At 44.8% G+C, this 27,094-nt stretch overlaps 1 protein-coding gene across 1 annotated transcript in view; it reads left to right on the top strand.

The window, feature by feature from the left end:
• The window catches only part of XKR4 (XK related 4), a 474,714-nt gene extending 447,958 nt beyond the window's left edge, over window positions 1–26,756 (top strand). The window contains exon 3 of the mRNA XM_062189583.1: window positions 25,810–26,756. Coding sequence (XP_062045567.1) covers window positions 25,810–26,756 — 947 coding nt within the window. The remainder of the gene's footprint in view (window positions 1–25,809) is intronic.
• The last annotated feature ends 338 nt before the right edge of the window (window positions 26,757–27,094 follow it).

Genomic DNA, 27,094 nt, shown 5'->3' with positions numbered 1-27,094 from the left:
TTGAACTCTGAAGACAGAGGGTTGGTATTGTGGTGCAGCAGTTTAAACCACCAACTACAATGCTAGCATCTCAAGTCCCATCTGCTCCACTTCTGATCCAGAACTCTGCTAATGCACCTGGCAAGGCAGCAGAATATGGCCCAAGTTCTTAGGCCCCTGCCACCCACATGGGAGACCCAGATGAAGCTCTTGGCTCCTAGCTTCAACCTGGCCCAGTCCCAGCCATTGTGACCATCTGGGGAATGAACCAGTGGATGGAAGATTGATCTCTGTCTCTCTCTCTCCTTCTCCCTCTGTAACTCTGCTCTTCAAATCAATAAAATCTCTTTTTTTTTAAAAAAAAAGGTCATAGATAGAAAAGAAATATTCAACTCAATCTTATCAAGGAGGCATGCACCAATGCCAGCTCACTTCGTAAAGTGATAAGTATAAGTACACAACTGATCAAAAAGTAGGGTAAGTGTCAAAGAGATTTCACAAATAAGACCAGTGTAAGCAAATAATGAAGGATAGAATTAAAAGGGAGAGAATGATCCTGCGGGGGAAGCAGGACACACAGCAGACTGATAGAATGGCAAACGCCCCAAACAGCACTCCGGCCTCAGAATCAACCCTTGGGGCATTCGGATCTGGCTAAAAGGCCCATCAGAGTCTAACAGGCATAGAAAGCCATGACAGGGTGTCAAAAACAACCTAAATGAAAGATCCTGGTGAACAAGACCCCAGCAGAAGGAACAGGCCATCAAGGAGGGAGGTGCCTTTCTCCGAAGGGAGGAAGGAACCTCCATGGTGATATGGCCTTGACTAAACAAGTTCAGAGTTGGTGAACTCGAGGGGCTTCCATAGCCTAGACAGCTCATGGCAAGAGCCTCGGGTGATTGCTGACGTCATAAATAAGAGTGCCAATTGTTAAATCAACAACAGGAGTCACTGGGTACATGCTCCCCACGTAGGATCTCTGTCCTTAATGTGTTTTACTATGAGAGTTAAAGACAACACTACTAGTCAAACAATACCCTATACCTTGTGCAGTTGTGTGAGTGCAGCCTATTGAAATCCTTGCTTAGTATATACTAATTTGATCTTCTGTATATGAAGGTAATTGAAAATGAAACTCGATGAAGGGCGGGATGGGAGAGGGAGTGGGAGAGGGGAGGGCTGCGGGAGGGAGGGAGGTTGGCGGGGGTCGGGGAGGGAAGCCACAACAATACACTTTGTAAATTCACATTTATTAAATTAAAAAAAATCTAATCTTTAAAATTCAAAAAAGAAATAGAGACTAAAATAATAGCTGCCAGAGGCTGAGTGTGGGTAGGGGTTGAGGTGAGAAAGGAAGATGCTGACCAAAGGGTACAAATTCTCAGACATGAAAGAATAATAGGTTCTGTTGCACAGCACTGTAACAGTAGTCAATAGTATTGTGTATTTCAAAATAACTAAGAATAAATTTCAGATGTGTCACCATAAAGAATGATAGATAAGCAAGGTGACAGATATGTTAATCAGCTTGATTTAATCGTTCTACATTGTATACATGTGTCAAAACATTGTATTGTATTCCATAAATGTACATAATTACGACGTGCCAATCAAAAATAATATTAACAATGACTTTTAAAAGAACCTAGTGAAGCCCTTGAAAGGTCAACTCCCTATCCTCCACCTGGTGGTAATCACTAATTTTCCTTATGATCTCATCTTGTCAGAGTGGGGAATGTATACTGGCCATGGTCAACATCCCCTTTCTCTACTAATAGAGAAAATCTGGTAAAATCTGGTTTCTTGTCTGCTCATTGCAGATGCTAAGTCTATTCTGCCTTGGTTGTATCTCATTTCTGGAGGAAAAGTCCATGTGGACCTTTCGTGTATATGAGTAGGCTTGGTTTAGTCTGATGGAGTTCGGAATGCAAACAACTGCTTATAAGCCCAGCACTTATTTCATTCTATAAGAGGTGCAGGGACTGTGCTGGTTATCTGCTGTGAGAATCATATACCAGGATGAGAACCATTCACTTTTATCCAATGACAAGAATTAGTTAACCCATTGGATTTTTTTTCCACTTTAGCTTCTTGGAAGCTCAGGTATAAAAAAGCTCAATAAAACAGTAATTATTAATCCAGGCTCGCTCATGGTGGAACTTTTTTCTCTTATTCTATATTAATCACTTAGTCTATTAATATTAAAAATATTTCTAGCCGGCGCTGTGGCTTAACAGGCTAATCCTCCACCTTGCGGCGCCGGCACACCGGGTTCTAGTCCCAGTCGGGGCACCGATCCTGTCCCGGTTGCCCCTCTTCCAGGCCAGCTCTCTGCCATGGCCAGGGAGTGCAGTGGAGGATGGCCCAAGTGCTTGGGCCCTGCACCCCATGGGAGACCAGGAGAAGCACCTGGCTCCTGCCATCAGAACAGCGCGGTGCGCGGGCCGCAGCGCGCCTACCGCAGCGGCCATTGGAGGGTGAACCAACGGCAAAAGGAAGACCTTTCTCTCTGTCTCCCTCTACTGTCCACTCTGCCTGTCCAAAAAAAAAAAAAAAAAAGATAAAAAAAAATATTTCTTTCACAGTTACTACTTTGAGTCTTTTTTACAAGTTTATCATCAGAAATGAACTTAATAGTGACTGCTGGCATCCGAATGATCACATGGTTGCCATGGGTACTGGACCACATATATGAATCAGTGCCTTCAAATTGTATAGTTCCCTGAATTGTGCTGAACCCCCAAAATATGAGACAAGTTTAATACCAGAACTTTTGTCAGAACTCAGACTTAAAAATTCCTTGATAATATAAAAATCACCCCTCTCTCTATTATGGAAAGCTTAAAGAAATTTATTTTCATTCATTCAGAAAATTTGAAGAGAGCCTTGTACATGGAGTTGGTCAGTGCCATTTAAATATCTCTGTCTTGAGAAATTATTGTTCGTTTACTGCTTCCAGCATACAGAATCCTAATTGAAAACCCTCTAAATGCATGATGGCATGCATTTAATTTACTTCTGTCCGATTAGGAACATGTCTTGGTCAGGAAAGGAATGTGCTCTGGATTCTTGGTGATCTGTGTTTTATACAGTCTGTCCCCAAAAGCTAATTCATTCCCCCAGGGCACTAATAAATGGCCCCAGATCCAGGTCATTTGTATCTTTATTATAAGCAAGAGCAGCACCCAGGTGATAATATTTCATTTTAGAGCATCTCCAAATTCCATTCAGCTCAATCCAATGCAATTTATCAAGTAAGTTATCAACCATGCCAGCCACTTTCTAAATCTCTAGGAGTATAGCACTGAATAGAACTCAGTTTCTACCCTCATGGGTCACACAAAAGCAGAAGGCTGATGAATAGCTCTAGAATTAAAATCAGGGTACACATGAGGTGGTAAGGGAACACAGAGGAGCAGCTTCATTCCCCTGGAGGGAGAGGGAAATGAGTAGGCGAGCAGTGGTGAAGAGGAAAGGGTGGGTTTCCCATGGAGAGGGCTCAGCCAGGCAGCCCAGATAGTCGCCTGGAGAAGGAAAGATGGGATATGTGTGGAGGTCTAGGCCCAGACAGGGTCCTGAGAATCTGAAAGGCCTAAGACAGGTGGAAAATGAAGACCTTCCTAAACATTCTCAGATTGTAGCCCACAGGTGGACCCAAGGCAGGCACTCTGTGGGTGTTTGTTGATTCAGTAAGAGACTGTAGAGAATTCTGAAGAGAAGCACAATAGTGTGAAAAAGTTAATTGAGAAGTTGGTCACTACTTGATCTGATTCAGAGATTATTCTTAATACACAGGAACCCTCCAGTTCTCTAGTGAAAGAAGAATATTTAAATAGTTCTGAAGCTGACTTTAGTACATATAAAATGTAGGGGGTGGAGATAAATTAGCTAAATGTCCATATTATTTATAGTATTAAAGACTGTATGTCTTTAAGGGGGCCGACATTGTGCTGTAGTAGGCTAAGCCTCCACCTGCGGCACCGACATTCCATATGGGTGCCAGTTCGTGTCTCAGCTGCCCCTTTTCCAATCCAGCTCTCTGCTTATGGCCTGGGAAAGCAGTGAAAGATGGCCCACGTGCTTAGGCCCCTGGACCTATGTGAGAAACCTGGAAGAAACTCTGGCTCCTGGCTTCAGATTGGACCAGCTCCAGCTGTTGTGGTCATCTGGGGAGTGAACTAGAAGATGGAGACCGAACTCTCTGTCTCTCCCTCTGTCTATAATTCTGCCTCTCAAATATATAAGTAAATCATTTTTAGAAAGACATATAGATCAAACAATATAAAGAACATACAGTGTGGACTATTCTTTCCGTCATCATCATTTTAAAGATTTATTTGTTTATTTATTTATTTGAAAGGCAGAGTGAAAGAGAGAGATCTTCTGACTGCTAGTTCATTCCCTAAATGGCTGCAAACACTGGGGCTGGTCCAGGCCAAAGCCAGGATCCCAGAGCTCCATCCAGGTCTCCTACATGGGTGGCAGGGGCCCAAGTACTTGGGCCATCCTCCACTGCCTTTCCAGGCACAATTAGCAGGAAACTAGATCTAAAGTGTTGTAGCTGGGATTCTATCCAGTGCTCTAGTATGGGATGTCAGCATTGCAGGGGGCTCCTTAACTCACTGCAGTCTAATACCAGCCCCTGTCATTAATTTTTTTTAGTTTTTTTTTAGGGTGAACAAACTTCATGTATTTAATATACACATATTTAGAAACACAGTGTTTTTTTTTAAGACATCTGCTTAAGCTAGACAAGGCAAGCACACAAGAGCTGATAATGAGGGTGACCAGTGCTGCCCAGGCACCTCAGGAGGGTTAGTGCCAGCTACTCCCTCTCCCTGGCAGCCCACCCTACCCTCCCTCCCTCCCATGTACCCCTCTTCCTCCTCCCTTTTCTCTTATTCCCTCTCTTAATTTTTACAGTGATCTACTTTCAGTTTATTTCATACTCATAAGATTAACCCTACACAAAGTAAAGAGTTCAACAAATAGAAAAAAACAAAAAACCCTGTTTCTCAACAGGAGAGAAAAGGGCTAGAAACAATCAATGAATCTCAGAATGTCAATTTCACTCCTATATATTACATTTTTTAGTACTCTGTTAGTTACCACAGATCTGAGAAAACATATTGTATTTGTCTTTTGGGGACTGGCTTATCTCAGCAAATATAATGGTTCCATTGCATCTGTTTTATTGCAAAAGACAGAAATTTCTGCTGGCACCGCGGCTCACTAGGCTAATCCTCTGCCTGCGGCGCTGGCACACCGGGTTCTAGTCCTGGTCGGAGCGCCGGATTCTGTCCCGATTGCTCCTCTTCCAGTCCAGCTCTCTGCTGTGGCCAGGGAAAGCAGTGGAGGATGGCCCAAGTGCTTGGGCCCAGCACCTGTGTGGGAGACCAGGAGGAAGCACCTGGTTCCTGGCTTCGGATCGGCACAGCGCGCCGGCCGTAGCGGCCATCTGGGGGGTGAACCAACAGAAAAGGAAGACCTTTCCTTTCTCTCTGTCTCTCTCTCTCTCACTAACTCTGCCTGTCAAAAAAAAAAAAAAAGACAGAAATTTCATTCTTTTTACAGCTGAGTACTATTCCATACCAAATATATATATATATATATTTATACACACCATATATATACCAAGTATACCAAGTATACATACCAAGTGTATATATATATATATATATATACATACCAAGTGTATATATATATATGTGTGTGTGTGTGTGTGTATGTATATATATACACCAAGTATATACATATATATATGGCACAATTTCTTTATCCAGTCTTCAGTTGGTGGATATCCGAGTTGATTCCATACCTTAGCTGTTGCAAATTGAGCTGCAATAAACATGGGGTACAAATAACTCTTTCATATGCTGATTTCATTTGTTTTGGGTAAATTCCTAGGACTGGGATGGCTGGGTTTGTCGTTATTTTTTTAAGGTGCTTGTTTTTTGCTTGTTTTTTTGAAAACCAGAGAGACAGAAAGAGATTCTCAGAGATCTTCTATTCATTGATTCACTCCTCAGATATCTGTAATAGCTAGGGCAGGGCCAGGCTGAAGCAAGGAGCCAGAAACACTCAACCCAGGTCTCTCCCCTGGGTGGCAGGGACCCAAACTACTTGGACAATCACCTGCTGCCTCCCAGTGTGTGCATTATCAGGACGCTGGCATCAGGAGCAGAACCCAGGCACTCTCATTTGGGATGTGGGCATCCCAAGTGGCAACTTAACTACTACACCACCCACCCACTTGTGTTGTCAATCTGCAGTCATCTGGCCCAGTTTGGGGAGCACAGTCTTGCCCTCTGCCCGCGTTAATGTGTAACCTGGGGCTGACTATATGTGTGAGGCTCTCATAGAGATTGCAGCACCTGAAAAAATTTCTCCTTTGCTGCCTGTGGGCTTCAAAGGGCTGATATGTCAGTGCCTATACTTCATTGTGAACTCACACTTCCAGAAAGAATTCCTGTTTCTTAATTTTTTCTTTCATTTTCTTTTTTTTTTTAAGGATTCTGCCCATATATCTTTATAATCATCACAAACATGCAGTGACTTAGGTCACTTCCAGGGTGTCTTCCCACATAGAATTTTGTTGTTCCAAAATACAGTGGTTAAGAAACAACCTCTGGGCCGGCGCCGTGGCTCACTTGGCTAATCCTCCACCTGTGGTGCCAGCATCCCATATGGGTGCCAGGTTCTAGTCCTGGTTGCTCCTCTTCCAGTCCAGCTCTCTGCTGTGGCCCGGGAAGGCAGTGGAGGATGGCCCAGGTGTTTGGGAACCTGCACCCGCGTGGGAGACCAGGAAGAAGCACCTGGCTCCTGGCTTCGGATTGGCACAGTGCCGGCTGTGGCAGCCATTTGGGGAGTGAACCAACGGAAGGAAGACCTTTCTCTCTGTCTCTCTCTCTCTCACTGTCTATATCTGTCAAAATAAATAAATAAATAAATAAAAATTTAAAAAAGGAAACCATCTCAACATGTGGCAGAGCACTCAAAGGTGGCCCTGGGTATTGGCAGGATTGTGTATGGGGAGGGATGCTGCTGTAATCACATGTAGTGAACACAGAGCTAATTCACCCTCGCTGGTGAAGGCTTATTTATGTCTAAAGGGAAAGTTCCAGTAGGAAAGGTCTGTTGAATTGGTCTCAGTACTCCTGACGCTGGAAGCCAGGTGTCACTCGGCTTGTTCAGAGCTCCCGAAGTGCCAAACACTTTGTCATCTAAGAATCTCAGCCCAGCAGGATGCTTGGCAGCTCTGATCATCTGTCTTCTTCGCTGAGAAAGGCATCTCTCAAGCCCAGAGATTTCCAAAAAGAAACTTCACAATGCAGCAACTGAGCTTCTTTCTTTTGGTCTTTTTTTTTTTTTTTTTTTTTTTTTTACAGGCAGAGTGGATAGTGAGAGAGAGAGACAGAGAGGAAGGTCTTCCTTTTTGCCGTTGGTTCACCCTCCAATGGCCGCTGCGGCCAGCGCATCTCGCTGATCCGAAGCCAGGAGCCAGGTGCTTCTCCTGGTCTCCCATGCGGGTGCAGAATCCAGCGCCCCAACCGGGACTAGAACCCGGTGTGCCGGCGCCGCAAGGCGGAGGATTAGCCTGTTAAGCCACGGCGCCGGCCTGGTCTTTTTTTTTTTTTAACAATGGAGACAATACCTAATATTGGCAAAACTCTATAGTTCATAAAGCACTTGCACAGCCTCTCTCGTGCCTCTTGCTGGCATAGTTCTGGAAGTTAGGGACAGAACCTACTTACAGGTGGTGAAAGTGCAGCACCTACAGGCAACAGGATGAATGGCCTTCACTGCATCTCCCTTCCCTGGAGAAAAAAGAATAGCCCCAGGACATCTTGGTGCTGCAGAAGGTAGTATGCAGAGCATGGAACTTGGGGACAGGAAGGGTGGGCACTCGCCTGGCCAGGGCGTTCTGCAGCTGCGCAGGAGGAAGGGCACACTGAAGCCCAAGGGAGAGGGAGTAGTGCCAAGCTGCAATCACACGAGAGCTGCAAATTACAGTCTCGTCTCTAAGAGGATCTTCACCACTGTGTTAGATGTTCTATAGCCTGTTTGGGGGGGTGGAACCCTCTTTCCTTTCTTAAGTCTGAGCGAGGGGCATGCCAGCAACCCTCCATGAGTTGCAGTAGAGCATGGGGTAACTGGGAAGGCTGTGCCATCTCTGAAGCCCAGCGATCCTGCAGCCTTGTCTTTCTAGGAGCCAGTCCAACCCTGAGGACAGACAATGCTACAATCTGTGTCCTGGAAGTATCAAGTTGTCCTTTGTAAATCACCTAGGAAGCGTTGCTAGGCTTGAAAGCACAATTTATTGCCACATTATTAAATGGCCCTAGTATCTAGACTTGCTCCTTTTACTGACAGTAAAAACAGGTGACCTAGAGAGTGGGACACTGGAGTAGAAGCTGGGATTCCAGCTCCCCACACCTCCAGCACACACAGAAAAGGCCTCTTGCTGCTCTCCAACCACCCAGCCTGGGGAAGCAATTCTACATCTGAGACCCTTAAATAAAAACTACACCAGGTTCAAGGCAGGGTTTGTTTGTTTTTTGTTTTTTGTTTTTTTTTTTTTTTAATTCACTTATGCCAGGCAGGGCAAGCACAAAGGAGCAGACAGTGTGGATGACCAGTGCTGCCCAGGCACATCAGAAGGGTTAGCCTCAGCTACTCCCTCTCCCTGGCTGTGCCTCTCCCACCAGCCCACTGCCCTGCACCCAGCCTTTCTCTCACTGCCTCCTCTGCAGCCTTAGAAGGATCTCTATCATAGACAGCCCCATTGGAGGCCGAGCCACCAAAGTCTGCTCCTGCCTTTGTCTTCTCTGCAAACCCTGGACAATATAAACCTCACCCTTCCTTCCTTCTCATTAAATGGTCTCCATTGTCCTCCTAAATACCTTTAGCCCCAAGAAAATCAGGTACATACTCTGCATAGGTAAATGATGCCAATTGTTTTTCCTCCTACTTTAGAGTGATTTTTACAAATCTTATCCCATCTAAAGAATCTCTTTGAAATCTCTGGGGAGAAAAAAATATTTTCACTTCCATCAGTCATAGTTCTTATGCTAAGCTTTCTCTGTCAGACTATTCTATTAAAGCCAACCTTCTCCCATAAATCTTTAATTCCAGGCATAAAAGTTCACTTGGGGCCAGGCAGGGACAAAATTAAGAGCAAGCTAGAACTGAGAGTGGCTGATTATATTTTCAGAAAAGATTTCTGCTCACATAGTATAAATGTTCCTGGGCTCATGATGGGTTACATCCCAATAAATCCAGGTCACATTGGAAATACCATAACACCGTTGATTGCACATAGCATACTATGTATCCTAGCTGAGCAGCACAGTGCAATAGAGAGTGTGGGTTCTCCTCCTCCTGACTGCAGCATCACCAGAGAGGATGAGACTGCACAGCACTAGCCCAGGAGAAGAGCCCATGCAAAGCTCCAAGTCTGGTTTCTGTTGCCTGTGTATTATTTCAGCACCATCATGGAGTCTAAAATCAGAAGTCAAACGATTGTAACTCAGGTACTCTCTGTTCTGTAATGGACAGATTTTATCACTAATTCTCACACCTGTGGGCTGACCCAGAGGCACAGAGCTAGTAGGTGTGAAGTCTGCGCCCTGCAGAGTCCCCCATAATCTTTTCCCCGTCCTCACTGCCATCCACCTGGAGGTGTGGCCATGCCTCCCACCTCTGCCTACAGCATTTCTCTCACCCTGGTTCAGTCTGCGCTTTCATGATCACACGCACCTTGACAGGTGACCCCTGCAGGTGCCCTGTGTCCTGTGTCTTCCATGACACTAGTATCCTCCCTCCTCCAACTGAATCTCCTCCATCCTTCCTCAGAAACACCTGCTCCAGCCCTGACCACATCTGCAAGCTTAGGACTGGGCTCCTGTACCTTCCCAAGCCACTTTCCCCTTGAACTCAGCTTCAGCACACAGTTGCTTCTCCCTCTCCACGCTCTGTGCCTCGTGTTGGAAATACGTGCAGTGCAAATAGAAGCCAGACTCCCACGCTGAGCTTTCAGGTCCTCTAGGGAGCTGTGTTTGTATGCTCAGTGCCTGCCGCTTAGTGGGTGTTCAGTGAACATTTGTAAGAGGCAAGAATTAAGGGAAGGTGGGGAGGAGAAGGGAAGTAGGGAGGACCTGAGCCCTGGCCTTCTGGGTGCAAACTGTAGACAGCTGAACAACTGCCAAATGTGCACCTCCACTGATGGGCAGCGGCCAGTGTGCTCCCTCCACACTCTGTGCCATGCAAACGCTCCCACCATGGGCTTTCTTTGTGTCTTTCTCTATCAGGGAGGCAGAGTCACATTTCCGCAGGAACCTCGCTTTCCTAACAGGAAGCAGCTTTCCACTTTATGTCACTGTGAACAACACATGCCAACACTACCTCTACCTGTGCCACCACCCCAAGCATGCCCCACTGTCTGTGGCTGTAAGTCCCTGGCCACGGATGGGAGATGGCATTAGTGTCACCATTTCCCAACATCTGGGCCTCTTTCCAAGTCTTCGAAGCATGACTAACTCCAAATGTAGATGACTAGACAGTTTTCATTAGGCTGAACATTTGATTATAAACCCTGCCACCCAGACTCTGTCACTCTCCCAGGGATGCACAGCATTACAGCTTGCCCGAAACAGGCCAGTCACTGTCAATATTAGTCACACCAGCGGATGGCTTTTTGCAAGTGGACCATCAGACTCACATGCGTGGCAGACCAAAGGGCACCTCAGGAACATACGGTATGGATGAACAGCAGAAGATTGCATCTCATGCCAGGGGCACAGTACAGGGCTAAGCTGGGTGGAGGAGCTGACTTTTCAGCAATCAGGGGCAGAATCAAGCATGCAGGGCACCAGCCTGGAGCCAGGAGCCATCTTGTCTGTCCACTTTGCAAATGCTTATAGCTGATTGCCTTGAAATGACCAAGAAGCATTTGTGCTCCTTATTAGATTCCAAACAAACAAACAAAACTACACACTGACAGTCACCCTCTCAAACCACGCTATAACCACCTAAAAAGTCTGCCCAAATAACTTAGTTTCATAATTGGTCAAAAACATTTTAGTGCAAGAAAGGAAAAGTATAAAGATGCAAGTCAGAAAAATGTGAGTGTGAATCCTGGCACTGTTACAGGCCAGTTCACAAGTTAGTGGAGGCGGGAAGCCATGTTCAGCCTGATGCCTGTAGCACTGTCTGTGGCTACCACGGAAGAGTCAAGTGTTTGTGACAGAAAACCAAGAGAGCTGCAAAGCCCAGATGCTGTGTTTAGCACTCTGCAGAGAAAGTTTGCCACCCTGTAGGCAAGAATTTTTCATCTTTCAAAGTTTCGATTTCCTCATCTTTAAAAGTCGGCAAAATACACGTTAAGGTTCTTAAGGTATTTTAATCTTGCTGTTGTCCAAATAGCATCCCTATTTGACACGTAGAAGGACACCAGTTATCTTCCTAGCTCTAGTCCTGTTTCTCCCTTTATTTTCCTTATTTCACTTTATTTATTGTACCCCTGACTACCCAAAGAAGAAAAGCTTCAGGAAAAATATAGTATAGTTGTTTAAAGCTTTGAGACAGAAGTTTAGCTTACTTTTAAGGAGAATGTAATTCTATTGAGCATCTCAGGGTTTTGTTGTTGTTGTTGTTTTATATCTTTCTTGCTTTCTCTTTTTTGTTTATTTACCTGAAAGGCAGAGTTACAGAGAGAAAGGGAGAGACGAAGAGAAAGATATCTTTTATCCTCTGGTTCACTCCCCTAAATGGCCATAATGGCCATGGCTGGACCAGGCCAAATCTAGGAGCTAGGAACTCGCTCTGGGTCTCCCACGTGTGTGACAGGGGCCCAGGCAATTGGGCCATCTTCCGCTGCTTTCCCAGGAACATTAACAGGAAGCTGGATCAGAAGTGGACCAACTGGAATTCAAACTGGTATTTCTACAGAATGCTGTTGTCACAGGCCATGGCTTAACTCACTTCGCACCAAGGCCAGCCCCTGTAATTTATATCAGCATTTCTATTTTCAATGTAATTCAGCTATGCAATATGTGGACTTGTACAAAGAACAACAACTTCTTGGACTTGTCCTATATCAGAGTTTTTGGGTTTTTTTTTTCTAGAGAAAGTTTATTTAGATGATATCAAAGTTCCCAGATGCAAAATGTTTGTGTTCTTGAGAAATTTAAAAAAAAAAAAAAAAAAAACAAAAAAAAAAAAAAACAAGATTTTTAAGAACAGGACAAAATTATGCGATTATTTGAGACTTTTTTTTTTTTTTGCAACATGAAAGGGATAATTTCTCACATTTGTCAAGAAGGAAGGAGGAGAGACCCTTGATTCTCCCAACACGTTCTTCAATTCTTTTCACATTAAAACACGTTTAAAATTTCAATTCATGTGTCTCCCTTATCACCTCCTTAGCAGCCTGACAATTTGCCTTGCAAAGAAGTTGAAATCCTAGGGAAGGATTATGAAAAGAATGCAGATCCCTACCCAAACTAAACATATTAAAGCATTTAAATATTTTTAATCAGAACTATTACAAGGCTTTAAACAGCGATAAAAATGGCTTCAATGCAAGAAGACTGAGAAAGGCTTAGGCCAGTGGAGCTTGTATTTCTTACTTCTCTTTCACCCCACTCAGCAGAGATCAGAAAATAGAAGGCTTCACTTTTTTTCTTTTTTTTCAATTTTTACCTCTTTCAATTGGGTTAATGGGATATGATTCTGGCCAAGTGGATCTTCTGCTTTTATACTTATAACGAAAAGCCAAGCTTTGCATGTGCTGAATACATGGGAAGTCACTCGGGCTCTGCATGTTCATTTGGTAACATCACTGCTACTCTGAAATCACATGAGGCAACTTGAATGGGACAACGGTTTTTCTCAGGAGAAAATCTGGGAAGATGGGGCTGGAAGGGGAGTAAAGCAAGGCCTTCCTTCCAAGTGCTTGTTCCTCTGGTCCTTTTTGTGGAAAGAATCCCAAAGAAGGTCCTTGGCCTGAGTAAAAATTGTGTTTGTCTAGTCCTAGTGGCGCAAGTAATGTGGGAGCCCACATGGAGTAAGATGTCTGGGGAGGTGGCAGAAGTTCAATTACCTCTGAAGTCACATATAGCCCACACTGTTGGTGTCTCCTGAGTCTGAATTATGGGAGACCTGAGGACTCATTGCACTTGCCAGTGTCGCTAACCACAGGCACTAATGAGGATGGCCACACCAGTCCATAGTGGTGATGACAGAGCTGTGAAATCTGGGAATTCTGTTGTCTGTCCTGCTTGCTAATTGCTTGAATTTGGGCAAGTTGCCTAACCTCCCTTTGGTTCCCTTTCCTTGTATGCAGATAACAACACCTGCCTCAAAGTGTTAGCACAAACTTGGAGTTGGACAAAAGATGCAGGTCCCAGGTCCATCTCTACAAAGAGAGCTGGCGGAGGGGCGGGGGGGGTGGGGAGATCCAATAAATCCTCTTCCTTCTTTGTCAGTGATGTGAGCCTCAGTGGCATTAAGGAGACTGTGCAACTTCTTGACTACTGAACTTGATGTTATCTTGCCATCTAAAATTAATGTGTTTAGGGACTGTGCATGTGGTGTGACACGTGAGTGTGATGAGTGTCGTGTGTGTGACGAGCAGACTGTGTGTCTTATGAAGGACCACATGCTAGCCTCACCTCCACAGCCGAGGAGGGTTATGCTGTACACCATCCATTCCCAAGCACTTTTTGAGGAGATACTTTAAGTTTCCTCCCAAAATATTTAAAGTTAGTAGAAAGGATGAAGAAAGGGGCTGAGAAGAAGAGAATTCAAGATGGTTTTAATCAAAATGATGGAAAGACAGGGAAATGAGATGAAAGTAGTTCATATGGATGACAAATACATTAGTTCAGGAAATAGAGGGGTGGGCATTGTGTCCCAGCAAGTGAGCCAGGTTAGGGCACCCACACCCCATATCAGAGTGCCAGTTCAAGACCCAGCTGCTCCACTTCCTATCCAGTTTCCTACTAATGAGCCTGAGAAGGCAGTGAATGATGGCCCAAGTACTTGAGCCCCTCTTGCCATGTTGGAGACCCAGATGGAATTCCTGGCTCCTGGCTTTGTCCTGGCCCAGATCTGGCTATTGTGGGCATTTTGGAGAGTGAACCAACAGATGGAAGGTGTGTGCGTGTGTGTGTGTGTGTGTGTGAGTGTGCGTGCCTCTGTCTCCCTTTCTGTCACTCTGCCTCTAAAATAGGTAAAGCTTTAAGACATAAACAACTGAATAAATAGAAACAGATAGTGGCCAGTGCCGGTGAGCCTGAGGATGCAGACCTGCCCTTTGGGAGATGGGTCCCACAAGGACACTTCAATCCATACTTGGCTATCTTGTAAGACATGCTTTTCACAAACCTTTTGAAGACACTTCTCTAACTACAACAGGCATGCTGGGGTGCACAAGCAAGAACCAGTGCAAGGTATAGGGACACAAGTGACAAGGGAACTGACCTAGATTAGGGCTGGAAACCCTTCCCTGAAGACATGAGTGATGCTTAGAATGAGAAATGAAGTATGAAGAGGGATTAAGTAGAGATGCAGTTTCCATGGAGGAGCAAATCCCCTCCCATCTCTGGGAAGACAGCATGGCTTTGCACAGCACTTGAGAGATACAGTGATGATGGCCCTGTGGCAAGTACACTGACAGGTAGGGACAAGATAAGGCAGGGGAATCAGGTGGGCCTTCCAAGAAGTCCCAGTGGAGGCCCAGCTGTGAGCTCTGTGGGCCTTCCCTTGGACCTAGCTGGGAGTTAATCCTCAGAACAGTTGTTCTGCCTCTGTTGGGAAAGGGGAAAGAATGTTCAGGACTCATTAAGAGCTCTTTTGCTGATTCTGCATGAAGGATCCAAGAGGATCATCAAGCAGTTCATGGAAAAATGGAGTTAAAAGATACATTTGGAGCAAAGTCATTGGCCTAGTTGTTAAGCTGCCAGTCAGGATACCTGTGTCCCATTTCAGGGTATCTGGATTAAAGCGCTGGTTCTGGCTGTTACCTCTGGCTTCCTTTAAAGGCACACCCTGGTGAGGTATCAGGTGATGGTATAAGGACTTGGGTCCTTGCCATCCCTGTGGGAGACCTGGATACACTCCTGACTTTGGCTCAGCCAGTTCCAGCAGTGTGGGTGTTTGGGGAATGAACCAGCAGATAAGAGCGCTCCCTGTCTATCTCTTGTCTCTCTGCTTCTAAAATGTTTTTTTAAAAATGTTTACTTTGGCTGGCGCAGAGGCTCACTTGGCTAATCCTCTGCCTGCGGCACCGGCCCCCGGATTCTAGTCCCAGTTGGGGCTCCGGATTCTGTCCCAGTTGTTCCTCTTCCAGTCCAGCTCTCTGCTGTGGCCCCGGGAAGGCAGTGGAGGATGGCCTAAGTTCTTGGGCCCTGCACCCATATGGGAGACCGGGAGGAGGTGCCTAGCTCTTGGCTTCAGATTGGCGCAGAGTGCCAGCCACAGCGGCCATTTGGGGGGTGAACCAATGGAAAGAAGACCTTTCTCTTTGTCTCTCTCACTGTCTAACTCTATCTGTCCAAAAAAAAAATGTTTACTTTGATCCAAAAAAAGATGAACTCCATGCATAACTTTTACATAAGATTAATTTTCCATGAACTTTTTAAAAATCTTCCCTATGCATGAATTTGAATTTTTTACATGAAAATAAATGTTATCTTTTAATTGCATTTTCCACTAGTTTTCTGAAGTACTCTCCTTTTTGTTGTACTATTCTGCTTGATTTTGTACATTCTTCATAATAGTACATTTTAAGTTTTGTTTTTTTTCTCTTAAGAGCCCTATCTCACCCATGAAGTCTGGATATTGAAGTGGGCCTGTGGGTAGATGTGTCTCTGAGACAGTGACCTTTGGCTTGCCTACGGCACAGGAACGGCATCCCCTGCCCAGAAAGGAAAGGAACAAGCTCATTCTCTTTGTTGACGAATCAAAGGATTAGCGTCCTCGGTTCAATTCCCTGAACCTCCTCCGTCTAGGAAATTAGGCTAGCAAGCCCATGAAATATTCTCTAGAGATTTCCAGGAATTTTTGCTTGCACTCAGACCACAAACAACATGACAGGAATACAGATTTTATTTCACAGTGTTTTGGCATTTGTGACTCTAACTGAAATTGCAAGGAAACAGAATAAAGGGAGCCATGGAGAATTGTGCAAATCTTTTCAACAGCTCACTCTGTCTGTTCCGCTCTTGATGTGGAATACTCTCGCTTTTCCTTCCTACCTTCCCTCTCAGCCTCACTCCCTGCCTCTAAGTTCCAGTTCTTAACGTACGTTGGGTCCTGTGCACAGCACCAGGGAGCAGAAAGGTGAGCAGGGCAAGGACTTACCATTGCCCAAAGGCTCCCATGAGAGACACAATAATTAAACAGGCACAAATGAAGTGCGATTATCAATTGGGAGTACTCCGAGGGGAGAGGACAGAGTCCTTGATATGAAAACACGCTCATGGAGAGAACTAAATTACACTGGGGAGGTCCCCCCCATCTGCATCTGGCAGCTTCAAAAGCAAAGGAAACCCCGGGTTATACCATTCCCAAGGGTCTTTTTAAAAAGATTTACTTATTTATTTGAAAGTCAGAGTTAGACAGAGAGAGAAGGAGATGCAGAGAGAGAGAGAGAGGTCTTCAATCCACCGGTTCACTCTCCAATTGGTCACAACTTCTGGAGCTGCGTTGATCTGAAGCCAGGAGCCAGGAGCTTCTTCTAGTCTTTCTACTGCTTTACCAGGCCATAGCAGAAAGCTGGATAGGAAAAGGAGCAGCCAGGACTCGAACCGGTGCCCATATGAGATGCCAGCACTGGAGGCAGCAGCTTTACCCTCTACGCCACAGTGCCAGCCTCTCCCAAGAATCTTAGATCACATAACAGCTGCTTGTCTATTATTTCCAAGAAGAAATAACATTTGCATTGGCCCTATAGAGCTTTTTCTACCATGCCCCACCCCTGCCCCTCCATGCTCCCTCTCAACCAAACTCTGGGCTGTCTGTAATTTTCAAAGAATTAATTTACAAAGAATTCTCTACGTCTCTCAATGAAGTATATTGAGATACAAGTTAGGAAAAAGGTCTAGGAAAACAAGTGGCTTGGCTGAAAAGCAAAGGTTAGTGATGTTGAGTGCATTCAATGGGAGCTGAGAGAAGCCTTTAAAGCCAGCCTGGATTTGAAGCAAAGCCTTAGAATCCAGAGCAGGGGTAGGAAAAGAATAGTTTTCATAGACTGTCTTAGTCCATTTTCTGCTGCAAAACAAAATGTGTAAACCTGGGTAATCAACAAAGAAAGAGGCTCCTTTGGTCCACAGCTCCCAGGGATCTAGAGTGTAATGCTGGTGCCTGCTCAGCTCTGGTGAAGACTTCATGGTGGGTGGCATCAATGACGGAGGCTGGGTGGAAGTGGAGAGACTCAGGGAAGGTGCCAGGCTCACTGACAACAACACATCCTTGAGGGAATTCATTCAATCCCAGGAGGCTTGACTTATGCCTCCAAGGCAGCATTCATCCATTCATGAGCATGGAGCCTTCATGACCTGAGTACTGCCCACGAGGCCCCACCTCCCGCGTAAAGGTTCCACTGCCTCAACACCTCACACTGGGGACCTAACTTTGCTTGGAGGACAAATCCCATCTAATTCATACCATAGACCTCTAACATTTAAATAAATTACATTTCTTTCTTATTGTGAGCTTTACTTGATTTAAGAACAATTTTGAGGTTAGCTTTGGGCAACACCAAACATATTTCCATTAATATAACTATTTCTTTAAAAATAATCCAGTTCGGGGCTGACACTGTGGCTCAGCAGGTTAACACCCTGGCCTGAAACACCAGCATCCCATATGGGCGCCAGTTTGAGATTCGGCCGCTCCACTTCTGATCCAGCTTTCTGCTGTGGCCTGGGAAAGCATTAGAAGATGGCCCAAGTCCTTGGACCCCTGCACCCGCGTAGGAGACCTGGAAGAAGCTCCTGGCTTCGGATCGGTGCAGCTCCGGCCGTTGCGGCCAGCTGGGGAGTGAAACATCAGATGGAAGACCTCTCTCTCTCTCTCTCTCTCTCTCTCTCTCTGCCTCTCTTCTCTCTGTGTAACTCTGACTTTCAAATAAGTAAATCTTGAAAAAATTCAGTTCTAGGGTTGACATTGTGGCATAGTGGGTTAAGCAACAATCTGAGATGCCAGCATCCCATAGGGTCACCAGTTCGAGTCCCTGAGTTCCTCCACTTCTGTTCCAGCTCCCTGCTGATAGCCTGGGAAAAGAGCAGAAGACAGTTCAAGTAATTAGGCCCCTGTACCCAAGTGGGAGACCTGGATGAAGCTCTTGGCTCCTAGCTTCAGCCTGTCCCAGCCCCTGTTGCTCCAGTCATTTGGGGAGTGAAACATTGGATGGAAGATCTCTCTTTCTCTGTGTATCTCTCCATCTCTCTCTGTAACTCTGTCTTTCAAATAATTAGCTATATCTTTTAAAAATAATACAATTCTTATGGGGCTAGCACTGTGGCGCAGCAGGTTAACACCTGGCCTGAAGCACGGGCATCCCATATGGGTGCCGGTTCGAGACCTGGCTGCTCCATTTCCAATCCAGCTCTCTGCTGTGGCCTGAGAAAGCAGTAGAAGATGTCCAAAGTCCTTGGGCCCCTGCACCCGTGTGGGAGACCTGGAAGAAGCTCCTGGCTCCTGGCTCCTGGCTTCGGATCGGTGCAGCTCCGGCCATTGCGGCCAACTGGGGAGTGAACCATCGGATGGAAGACCTCTCTCTCTCTCTCTGTCTCTCTGTCTCTCTCTCTGTGTGTGTCTCTCTGCCTCTCCTCTCTCTGTGTAACTCTGACTTTCAAATAAATAAATAAAAATCTTTAAAAAAATACAATTCTGGAGCTGGCACTGTAGCTTAGTGGGTAAAGCCACAGCCTGCAGTGCCAACATCCCATATGTGCCCCAGTTGAAGTCCCGGCTGCTCCACTTCTCATCTAGCTCTCTGTTATGGCCTGGGAAAGCAGTAGAAGATCGCCCAAGTCCTTGGGCCCCTGCACCAGTGTGGGAGACCAAGAAGAAGCTCTTGGCTCCAGACTTCCGATCAGCCCAGCTCTGGCCATTGTGGCCATTTGGGGAGTGAACCAGCGGATGGAAGACCTCTCTCTTTCTCTCTGCCTCTGCCTCTCTGTAATTCTGCATTTCAACTCAGTAAATACATCTTTTAAAAAATCCAATTTCATATTATGTTTATTGGAAGCAGGAAATAGGGAAAAAATAATGCTAGAGCATAGACAAAACAGGGAAGAAGAGACCAAGAGAAGACAGAACAAGTGAAAGGCAGGGAAGGAAGAAAAGCACAAAAGGAGATGCCCTCTGAGGAAAAGGCAGCCCCATGAAGCAAAAAGAAGAGAGGAGAAAACCTGAAAACTTTGCTGTTCACTGGGACTACATGATATCGATTTCTATCAGTTCCTTTTGACATGTTAAGTAGTTCGTATTAGATCCATAACCCTGACTCTGAAAAGTCTTTACTCAAAATGGACCAATATTTTAGACATCCTCTGGCTCAAGAAGCCTTGGCTGTAATAATTCATAAGCACATGTCTGAGGGGCCAGAAATAGCTCCTGAAGACTTCTACAGCAAAACTCCTGGATTATAATAGTTCCAAGAGTGCTATGTCCTTTATCAACTCTCCTACAAAGGAAATGGATATCTAGATATCTGTAAAGATAACCAGCTCAAAATGACAGAAGAAAAATAAAAATTATACCAACTTTACAGTCACTGGACTGCTGTATTCAAAGTCATGTCCATCACTCGGGCTGCAGTGAAGTAAGAAAACAAAGAACCGGAATCGTCAGCTGGATTCAGCTGGGTGACAGAAGCCAAGCTGGATCATGAAGAGTTGGATTTGGGTGACTGTGCAACATGGTATTTCAGTCAAGTTGCACATAAAACCTTTGTGTTATAACTATCTCATCCTGTCTGGAAATTCGTGTTCCCTCTCATTCTGAGAAGGGCTTTACACCAACAGCAGATGGGATCAGGGAAGACTCATTTTGTTATTTCTGTTAGAAAGTCACTGTTGTCACCTATAGCCAGATGGCTTCCAGGTAGGGCCTCAGGTAGACAGATACACAGCTCAGGACAGGATTTGCTGCCTGCAGTTCTGGGAGAGAAATAGAAGGTAGGGAGCCAGTGAAATCAGTAGAGAGAGGCTGAGAAGGAAAGTGGATCAAGGGTTGCAGCCTGAGCAATGCCATCACCTGGGGGACAATTAGACAAAAATAGTGAAACAAGGAACAAGAGGGAAAGCAAGAGATCAGTCTGAAGTGAAGGAGAAGAAATCACATCAAGTGAATGGTGTTTGCAGAGGGTACGGGGGCCTTGCTGCATGTTTGTAAGGCCTTGGGAAGGAGCTCTGGGAAGAGAAGAAGACAGGCTAGAGAGTGGGGCAGGATCCTTTCTCTGGAAGCAGGAGGGTCAGCCCTGGAGAAGAAGAAGGGCCATTTATACCTGAGACAAAGGAAGAGCAGGAAACAGGAAGGATAAATCATTTAACATTTCAAAGTGAGGCTCAATTCCTTTTCCATAAAAAGACATCATAGCGCCGGCACCGTGGCTCAATAGGCTAATCCTCCGCCTGCGGCACTGGCACACCAGGTTCTAGTCCCGGTCGGGGCGCCGGATTCTGTCCTGGTTGCCCCTCTTCCAGGCCAGCTTTCTGCTATGGCCCGGGAAGGCAGTGGAGGATGGCCCAAATGCTTGGGCCCTGCACCCCATGGGAGACCAGGAGAAGCACCTGGCTCCTGCCATCGGATCAGCGCGGTGCACCGGCCGCAGTGCACTGGCCACAGTGGCCATTGGAGGGTGAACCAATGACGAAGGAAGACCTTTCTCTCTCTCTCTCTCTCTCTCTCTCTCTCTCTCACTGTCCACTCTGCTTGTCAAGAAAAAAAAAAAAAAGACATCATAGCACTAGGTCAGCTCTGAGGTTTTATTATCTGTTTTAAAATTTTACAAAATAGGGCTGGCGCTGTGGCATAGCAGGTAAAGCCTCCGCCTGCAGTGCCAGTATCCCATATGAGCGCTGGTTCAAGTCCCAGCTGCTCCACTTCTGATCCAGCTCTCTGCTATGGCCTGGGAAAGCAGTAGAGGATGGCCTAAGTCCCTGGGCCCTTGCACCCATGTGGAAGATCCAGAAGAAGCTCCTGCTCCTGGCTTCGGATCAGCACAGCTCTGGCCATTGTGGCCATCTGAGGAGTGATCCAGTAGATGGAAGACCTCTCTCTCTTTCTCTCTGCCCCTGCCTCTCTGTAACTCTGCCTTTCAAATAAATAAATAAATCTTTTTTTAAAAAGTTAAGAAATAAGATAATCCCTTGGAGTCCACTGTAGCTGTGTTTGCAGTCTGATTTTAGCGTAATGTTTCCATGAGTGATATGCTACTCATTTAAAAAAAAAAATACAGACAGACACATAAAGTATTTCCTTGGACGCTTGAAGGAATCTTTACATTTTAGTATTGTAATGTTTTTAAAACTATGTTGTTCAATGTCACTTGTGTATTCCTGCCTAAGATGCACAAACTGTCTAACCATAAGGAAAGAGCAGGGGAACTCAAAACAAGGAATCCATTTCTTGCCTGCCTGCTTGCTTGCATGCATGCTTTTTGAGTTACTATACTCTTCACAAAATGTTAATATCATAAAAGGCAAAGAAAATCCATGGAAGTTTTCCAGACTAAAGAAAACTAAATTGGTAATACAAACAAAGGCAATGTCTGATCCTAGACGTGATCCTGTACTAGTGGGGAAAATTCTGGAATAGACATTGTTAAGGTCAACTGATGACATTGGTATACTGATGGTCAATGAGAAAAAAAGTATTCCTCAATCTTAAATTAACTGAAGTTGATAACTTTACTATGGTTATGAAAGAATATTCATATCCATAAAACATAAACACTTGTACATCTCAGAGTAAAGCATTATTACATATGCAGTTTTTTAAAGACCTACATGAACAATGTTTTTCAAATATTTAAAAAATTTTGTTTATTTTATTTGAGTTACAGAGAGAGATCTTCCATCTGCTAGTTCACTCTCCAAATGGCAGTAAGATGGGGCTGGTCCAAGCCAAAGCCAAGAAGCCAGAACTCCATCTGGGTCTTCTATGTGGGTGGCATAGGCCCAAGTACTTGAGCCATCTTCTCCTGCCTTTCCAGGCACATTAGCAGGGGGCTGGATCAGAAGTGGAGTAGCCAGGACTCAAACTGTCACTCCTATATGGGATGCTAATATCATAGGCAGTGGCTTAACCTGCTGTGCTATAACACTGACCCCAACATATGCAATTTATTCTCAAATAATTGGGGTGGGCTGTCCAATGATGGACCAAATGAGACCAAAAGACCAAAATGAGATCTGGCCAGAGGGTATATAGATGTTCAATGCCCTATTTTTACCCTTGGAATTAAGTTTGAAATTCTTTGCAGAGAAAAATTTAAATGTCTGTCATTAACTTATTAACTGAAGGAGGCATCATCAGAGGTCTGTGTTCCAGTTCTGTGCCATCATCCTTCAGAAGTTCTGGAAACTGGGGCAGGTGTTGTGGTACAGCAGGTCAAGCCACTGCCTGGGATGCCCACATTCCATGTCAGAGTGTCAGGGATCAAGTCCCACTTCTGCATCCTATCCAGCCTTCTGTAATGGGCACCCTGAGAAGTAGCAAATGATAATTCAAGTATTTGGATCCTTGTCACCACATGGGAGACCCAGATGGAGTTCCTGGATCTTGGCACTCTCTCTCGCTCTCTCTTTCTCTCTCTCATGGCCTTTCAAATAAATAAATAACATTTGTATTTAAAAAGAAATTCTGGAGAGCCATTCTCGAATTATAAGGCGGTGCCTTACTGAGGAAGTGTGTCTTGGTGTTGGAAACACTCAGGTTGATAGCCTTTGTGGAAAGAGTAAAAATACTGAATGTTCCATGGCAGATGTGACTTTGTATTGAAGAATGCTGAGGGAGTCAACTCTTAAATGATCCCATATTTTATGTTCAAGTATGTTTGCTTCATAAAAATTGTTAAGCAGAAGAAAAAAGCATTATGAAATGATTAAGAGAAAGTCTAACTCATGCTAAGGCAGAGAATTCAGAAAAGGGGTGGTCACAGTGGCAGGAGATGCCCCTTTGGTATGGATTAATTTTTAATTGTATATAATTGCTATATAGAAAGTAAATCTGATGGTCAGCCTTCATTTGCCTACTGACAAAATATCATGTTATTGTTCCCAGAGTCTCAAACATAGGCTGAGTTACTCTTTAGGACTTGCAATAAAAGGGGTGAACATTACCAGGGAATTTGGATGAGGCTAGTTTTTCTATTCTTTTAAATCTGATAACAGATAATTTGATAATGTCATGTAATTAAAATTTCTGGCTGTTTCTCACTGCTTTGGAAAACAGCCTTCAACATCAGGCTAGTAGACCCATTCCGACCACCCTGGTGAAGTCTGCTCTGTGGCTCTGTGGTTTGTAGGAGCATGACCCACAATGCAGTCGTCTTCCTGAGGGTGGCGCTGTGCTCCAGTGCTTCTTAAAGGAGGGGTAGTGAGGCAGGGAAGAGATGTGCTGGTGCCCAGGGGTTAAAGGGCCCAGCTTAGAAGCCAATGATAGAAAGCACTGACAGCTCAAGAAATTGCACTTTTGCAAATAGTACATATGGGAGTAAGATATCAGTGGCTTTTATGTCGTACAAAGGATTCACATTAAAATGGCACAACCTTTGTTCTTATATCCTAAACTGATAATAAGAATGTTGTTCCCACAGTCATTATTCCATCATCTTGTTATTTCCCATCCTCTCATTTTCTTTCTGCATTCTTTAATCACTCCTCTTTCACTTTCTTCACTCTTTAACTTGCTTTGTAGTTGATATTGGTGTCTTCCATTTCATAGGAATTAAATTAACATATTCTCCTTTGTGTTCTGGGCTCTAACTGACCTAGAAATACAAGAGTACTTCAAAGCATTTTTGGAGTGGGAGGGAGGGAAGTATCACTGTGTTCCTAAATCTGTAAATAGGGAATATACCACACTTGTATAACTTAAATACAATTTTTTTAAAAAGTAAAAAATTGTGGAAAATGGACTTAAAAGATGTTCATTTTGGTGCCAGAAGTTTTGAAATCCACACATATAGTGAATTTTTAAAAGCTCATGGGAAATGAGTATTATGAAAAAACTATAAATGGATTTCAAATTTCTGCACTAAAATAAATTTACCCTTTAATTTCATTTTTATGCACTTTTTGATATTCCCTCAAATCATTGTAGCTGTTAACTTTTAGAAATTAAAGATTTTTGTGCTGACCAGAAAAACATCTCAAGTTCTCAGTGCCACATGTCTGGGTACTGTGACTGCTTTACTGGGAGAAGGCATGCATAATGGCTGTTTGAAAATATTTTTGTATCAACATTGTTTTCTAGAATTCACCTTGCTCAAAGAGGATGCATAAGAAATAATTATTTTGGTTGAATATTTTTTCTATCAACTAGCGAGCCCATTTTCTGCAAGAGTCATTTTTTAAGTTCACATTTCAAGGCTTGTAGATAACAGCTTCCTCTAAGAATATTTTTTAAAAAGAATCTACTAAATCCATTACAAGCTCTTGACAATCCTCTTACCTAATATTAACTTCCAAAAAGGAGAAAAATATAATAATTCCTATATGTAATTAATAAGAGACCTCATGAGGAAAAAGCCAGTTGGGCTCTAACAGGAGACCATGATTAATCTTAGTAAGCCTTGCTGCAGCTCATGAAATAAACCAGCTGCAATGCAGATTGATGTAACATTTTCTGTGTCTGGAAATCTTCCAAAGAGCCGTCCTAAAGGATGCCAGTGTGTTTTTAGGGAATCTTTGTCCCTATCTGGTCTTCAAGAATGAACTCTGAGTTACAGTAAATGGATCAAGAGTAAAGGAAAGCAGTGAAAATGATTTTAAAATTTTGGAAATTTACTTTTAGAAGGAATGCTCACCAAGTAGGGTTGACACAATGATAAAAATAGAAGTGGTAGGCAAGCTGTGTCAGTGCAATCTCTAATTTATGAAAGGCTGTGGCAGAAATGACAGTGAGTGGACGTGTCTTCTCTAAAGGCAATGGTAATGAGAAAGTTCAACACTGCAGGAAGAGTATTAGATTGCATCAATTCAAACTGAACACCAGGCATCAAAAGAAACATTGTTCTGGAGATACCTCTCCTTATTTTTAAGAGTAAGCTCTCCCTTGTGAACGAATGAGCTACACTTACTCATGCTTAGGAGCAGAAAGGTAAAGCAGCTGGTCTTCAGATTACCCAAGATGATCTATCCCTGTCAATCACAGGATCTCAAAGCTGATAGGAAGCCCTGGTTCTTATCAATTAGGACTCCAGTGTAAACGGTTGTCCAAGGTCATGCAGGTAGACGTGGTCACCTTGAAACAGGAACCCAGTTCTCAACCTCCAACCCACTGTTATTTTCCCAGGAAATGAGACTAACTCTTCGGTCTATTTACATCACACACACAGAAAGTAAAATCCTTTCCATGTTAGTTTGGAGGAACATTCTATTTGCTTCTTGACTTTCCCATAAGGTCTGGACCTTAGAGTGGACAGAGCTTGCATTCCCAAGTGAGTGTTCAGTCCCGTGAAAACCCAAAGAAATTATTTTCTGCTAAGGTCACAGGTAGTGTCCCCAGGCCCACTGCTGCCTGTGACTTGACTTCCAGAGGGTATCACTGCATCTCACTGTTGACAGAATGTCTTCCTGTTTGCCTCTGTAGGTTTCACAGCTGCAGCCTCCCTCGTGTCCCTGGCTTGGGCCCTGGCCTCCTACCAGAAGGCCCTCCGGGACTCTCGGGATGACAAGAAACCCATCAGCTACATGGCCGTCATCATCCAGTTCTGCTGGCACTTCTTCACCATCGCCGCCAGGGTCATCACCTTCGCCCTCTTTGCCTCCGTGTTCCAGCTCTACTTTGGGATCTTCATCGTCCTTCACTGGTGCATCATGACCTTCTGGATCGTCCACTGTGAGACGGAATTCTGTATCACCAAATGGGAGGAGATCGTGTTCGACATGGTGGTGGGGATCATCTACATCTTCAGCTGGTTCAACGTCAAGGAAGGCAGGACACGCTGTCGGCTGTTCATTTACTATTTTGTGATCCTTTTGGAAAACACAGCCTTGAGCGCCCTCTGGTACCTCTACAAGGCGCCTCAGATCGCAGACGCGTTTGCCATTCCGGCGCTCTGCGTGGTGTTCAGCAGCTTTTTAACTGGCGTGGTTTTTATGCTGATGTATTATGCCTTCTTCCACCCCAATGGACCCAGATTCGGGCAGTCACCAAGTTGTGCTTGTGAGGACCCCGTCGCTGCCTTCACTCTGCCACCGGAAGTGGCCACGAGCACCCTACGCTCCATCTCCAACAACCGCAGCATGGTCAGCGACCGCGACCAGAAATTTGCAGAGAGGGACGGGTGTGTCCCTGTCTTTCAGGTGCGCCCCACTGCCCCGTCCACCCCATCATCTCGTCCACCACGGATTGAAGAATCAGTCATTAAAATTGACCTGTTCAGGAATAGGTACCCAGCGTGGGAGAGACACGTTTTGGACCGAAGCCTCCGCAAGGCCATTTTAGCCTTTGACTGTTCCCCGTCTCCTCCAAGGCTGCAGTACAAAGATGATGCCCTTATCCAGGAGCGGTTGGAATACGAAACCACTTTATAGAACAAATGGACCTACAGGAGCCACAAGGTCCAGTTGAAGGGTGACAGCAGGGCTGTGGCAATAAGGACAGTTATCCTAGAGTAGGGCAGTGAGCTGTGATGTTCTTAGTCTGACCGTCATCATGATCATCGTTTGATTCCCCAGCAGCTGACTGTTTGCCGCTGGTCCCCTTTCAAACCAGCAGCACAGAGTCTCTTATTCCACCCAAAGGATGAGGCCAGCTGGGTGCGACTGTGGCTACCACACCCCTCCTGCACACAGTCTTGGAGCATATCCGCCAGAGGGCACCATTAACATGCCTCTGATCAATAGGGTGTTTTGATGGAGTTAACTGATCT

The sequence above is a fragment of the Lepus europaeus genome, chromosome 4 (assembly GCF_033115175.1).
Source record: "Lepus europaeus isolate LE1 chromosome 4, mLepTim1.pri, whole genome shotgun sequence".
Classification (NCBI taxonomy): Eukaryota; Metazoa; Chordata; class Mammalia; order Lagomorpha; family Leporidae; genus Lepus; species Lepus europaeus.
This window is presented reverse-complemented; position numbering and strand designations above follow the sequence as displayed.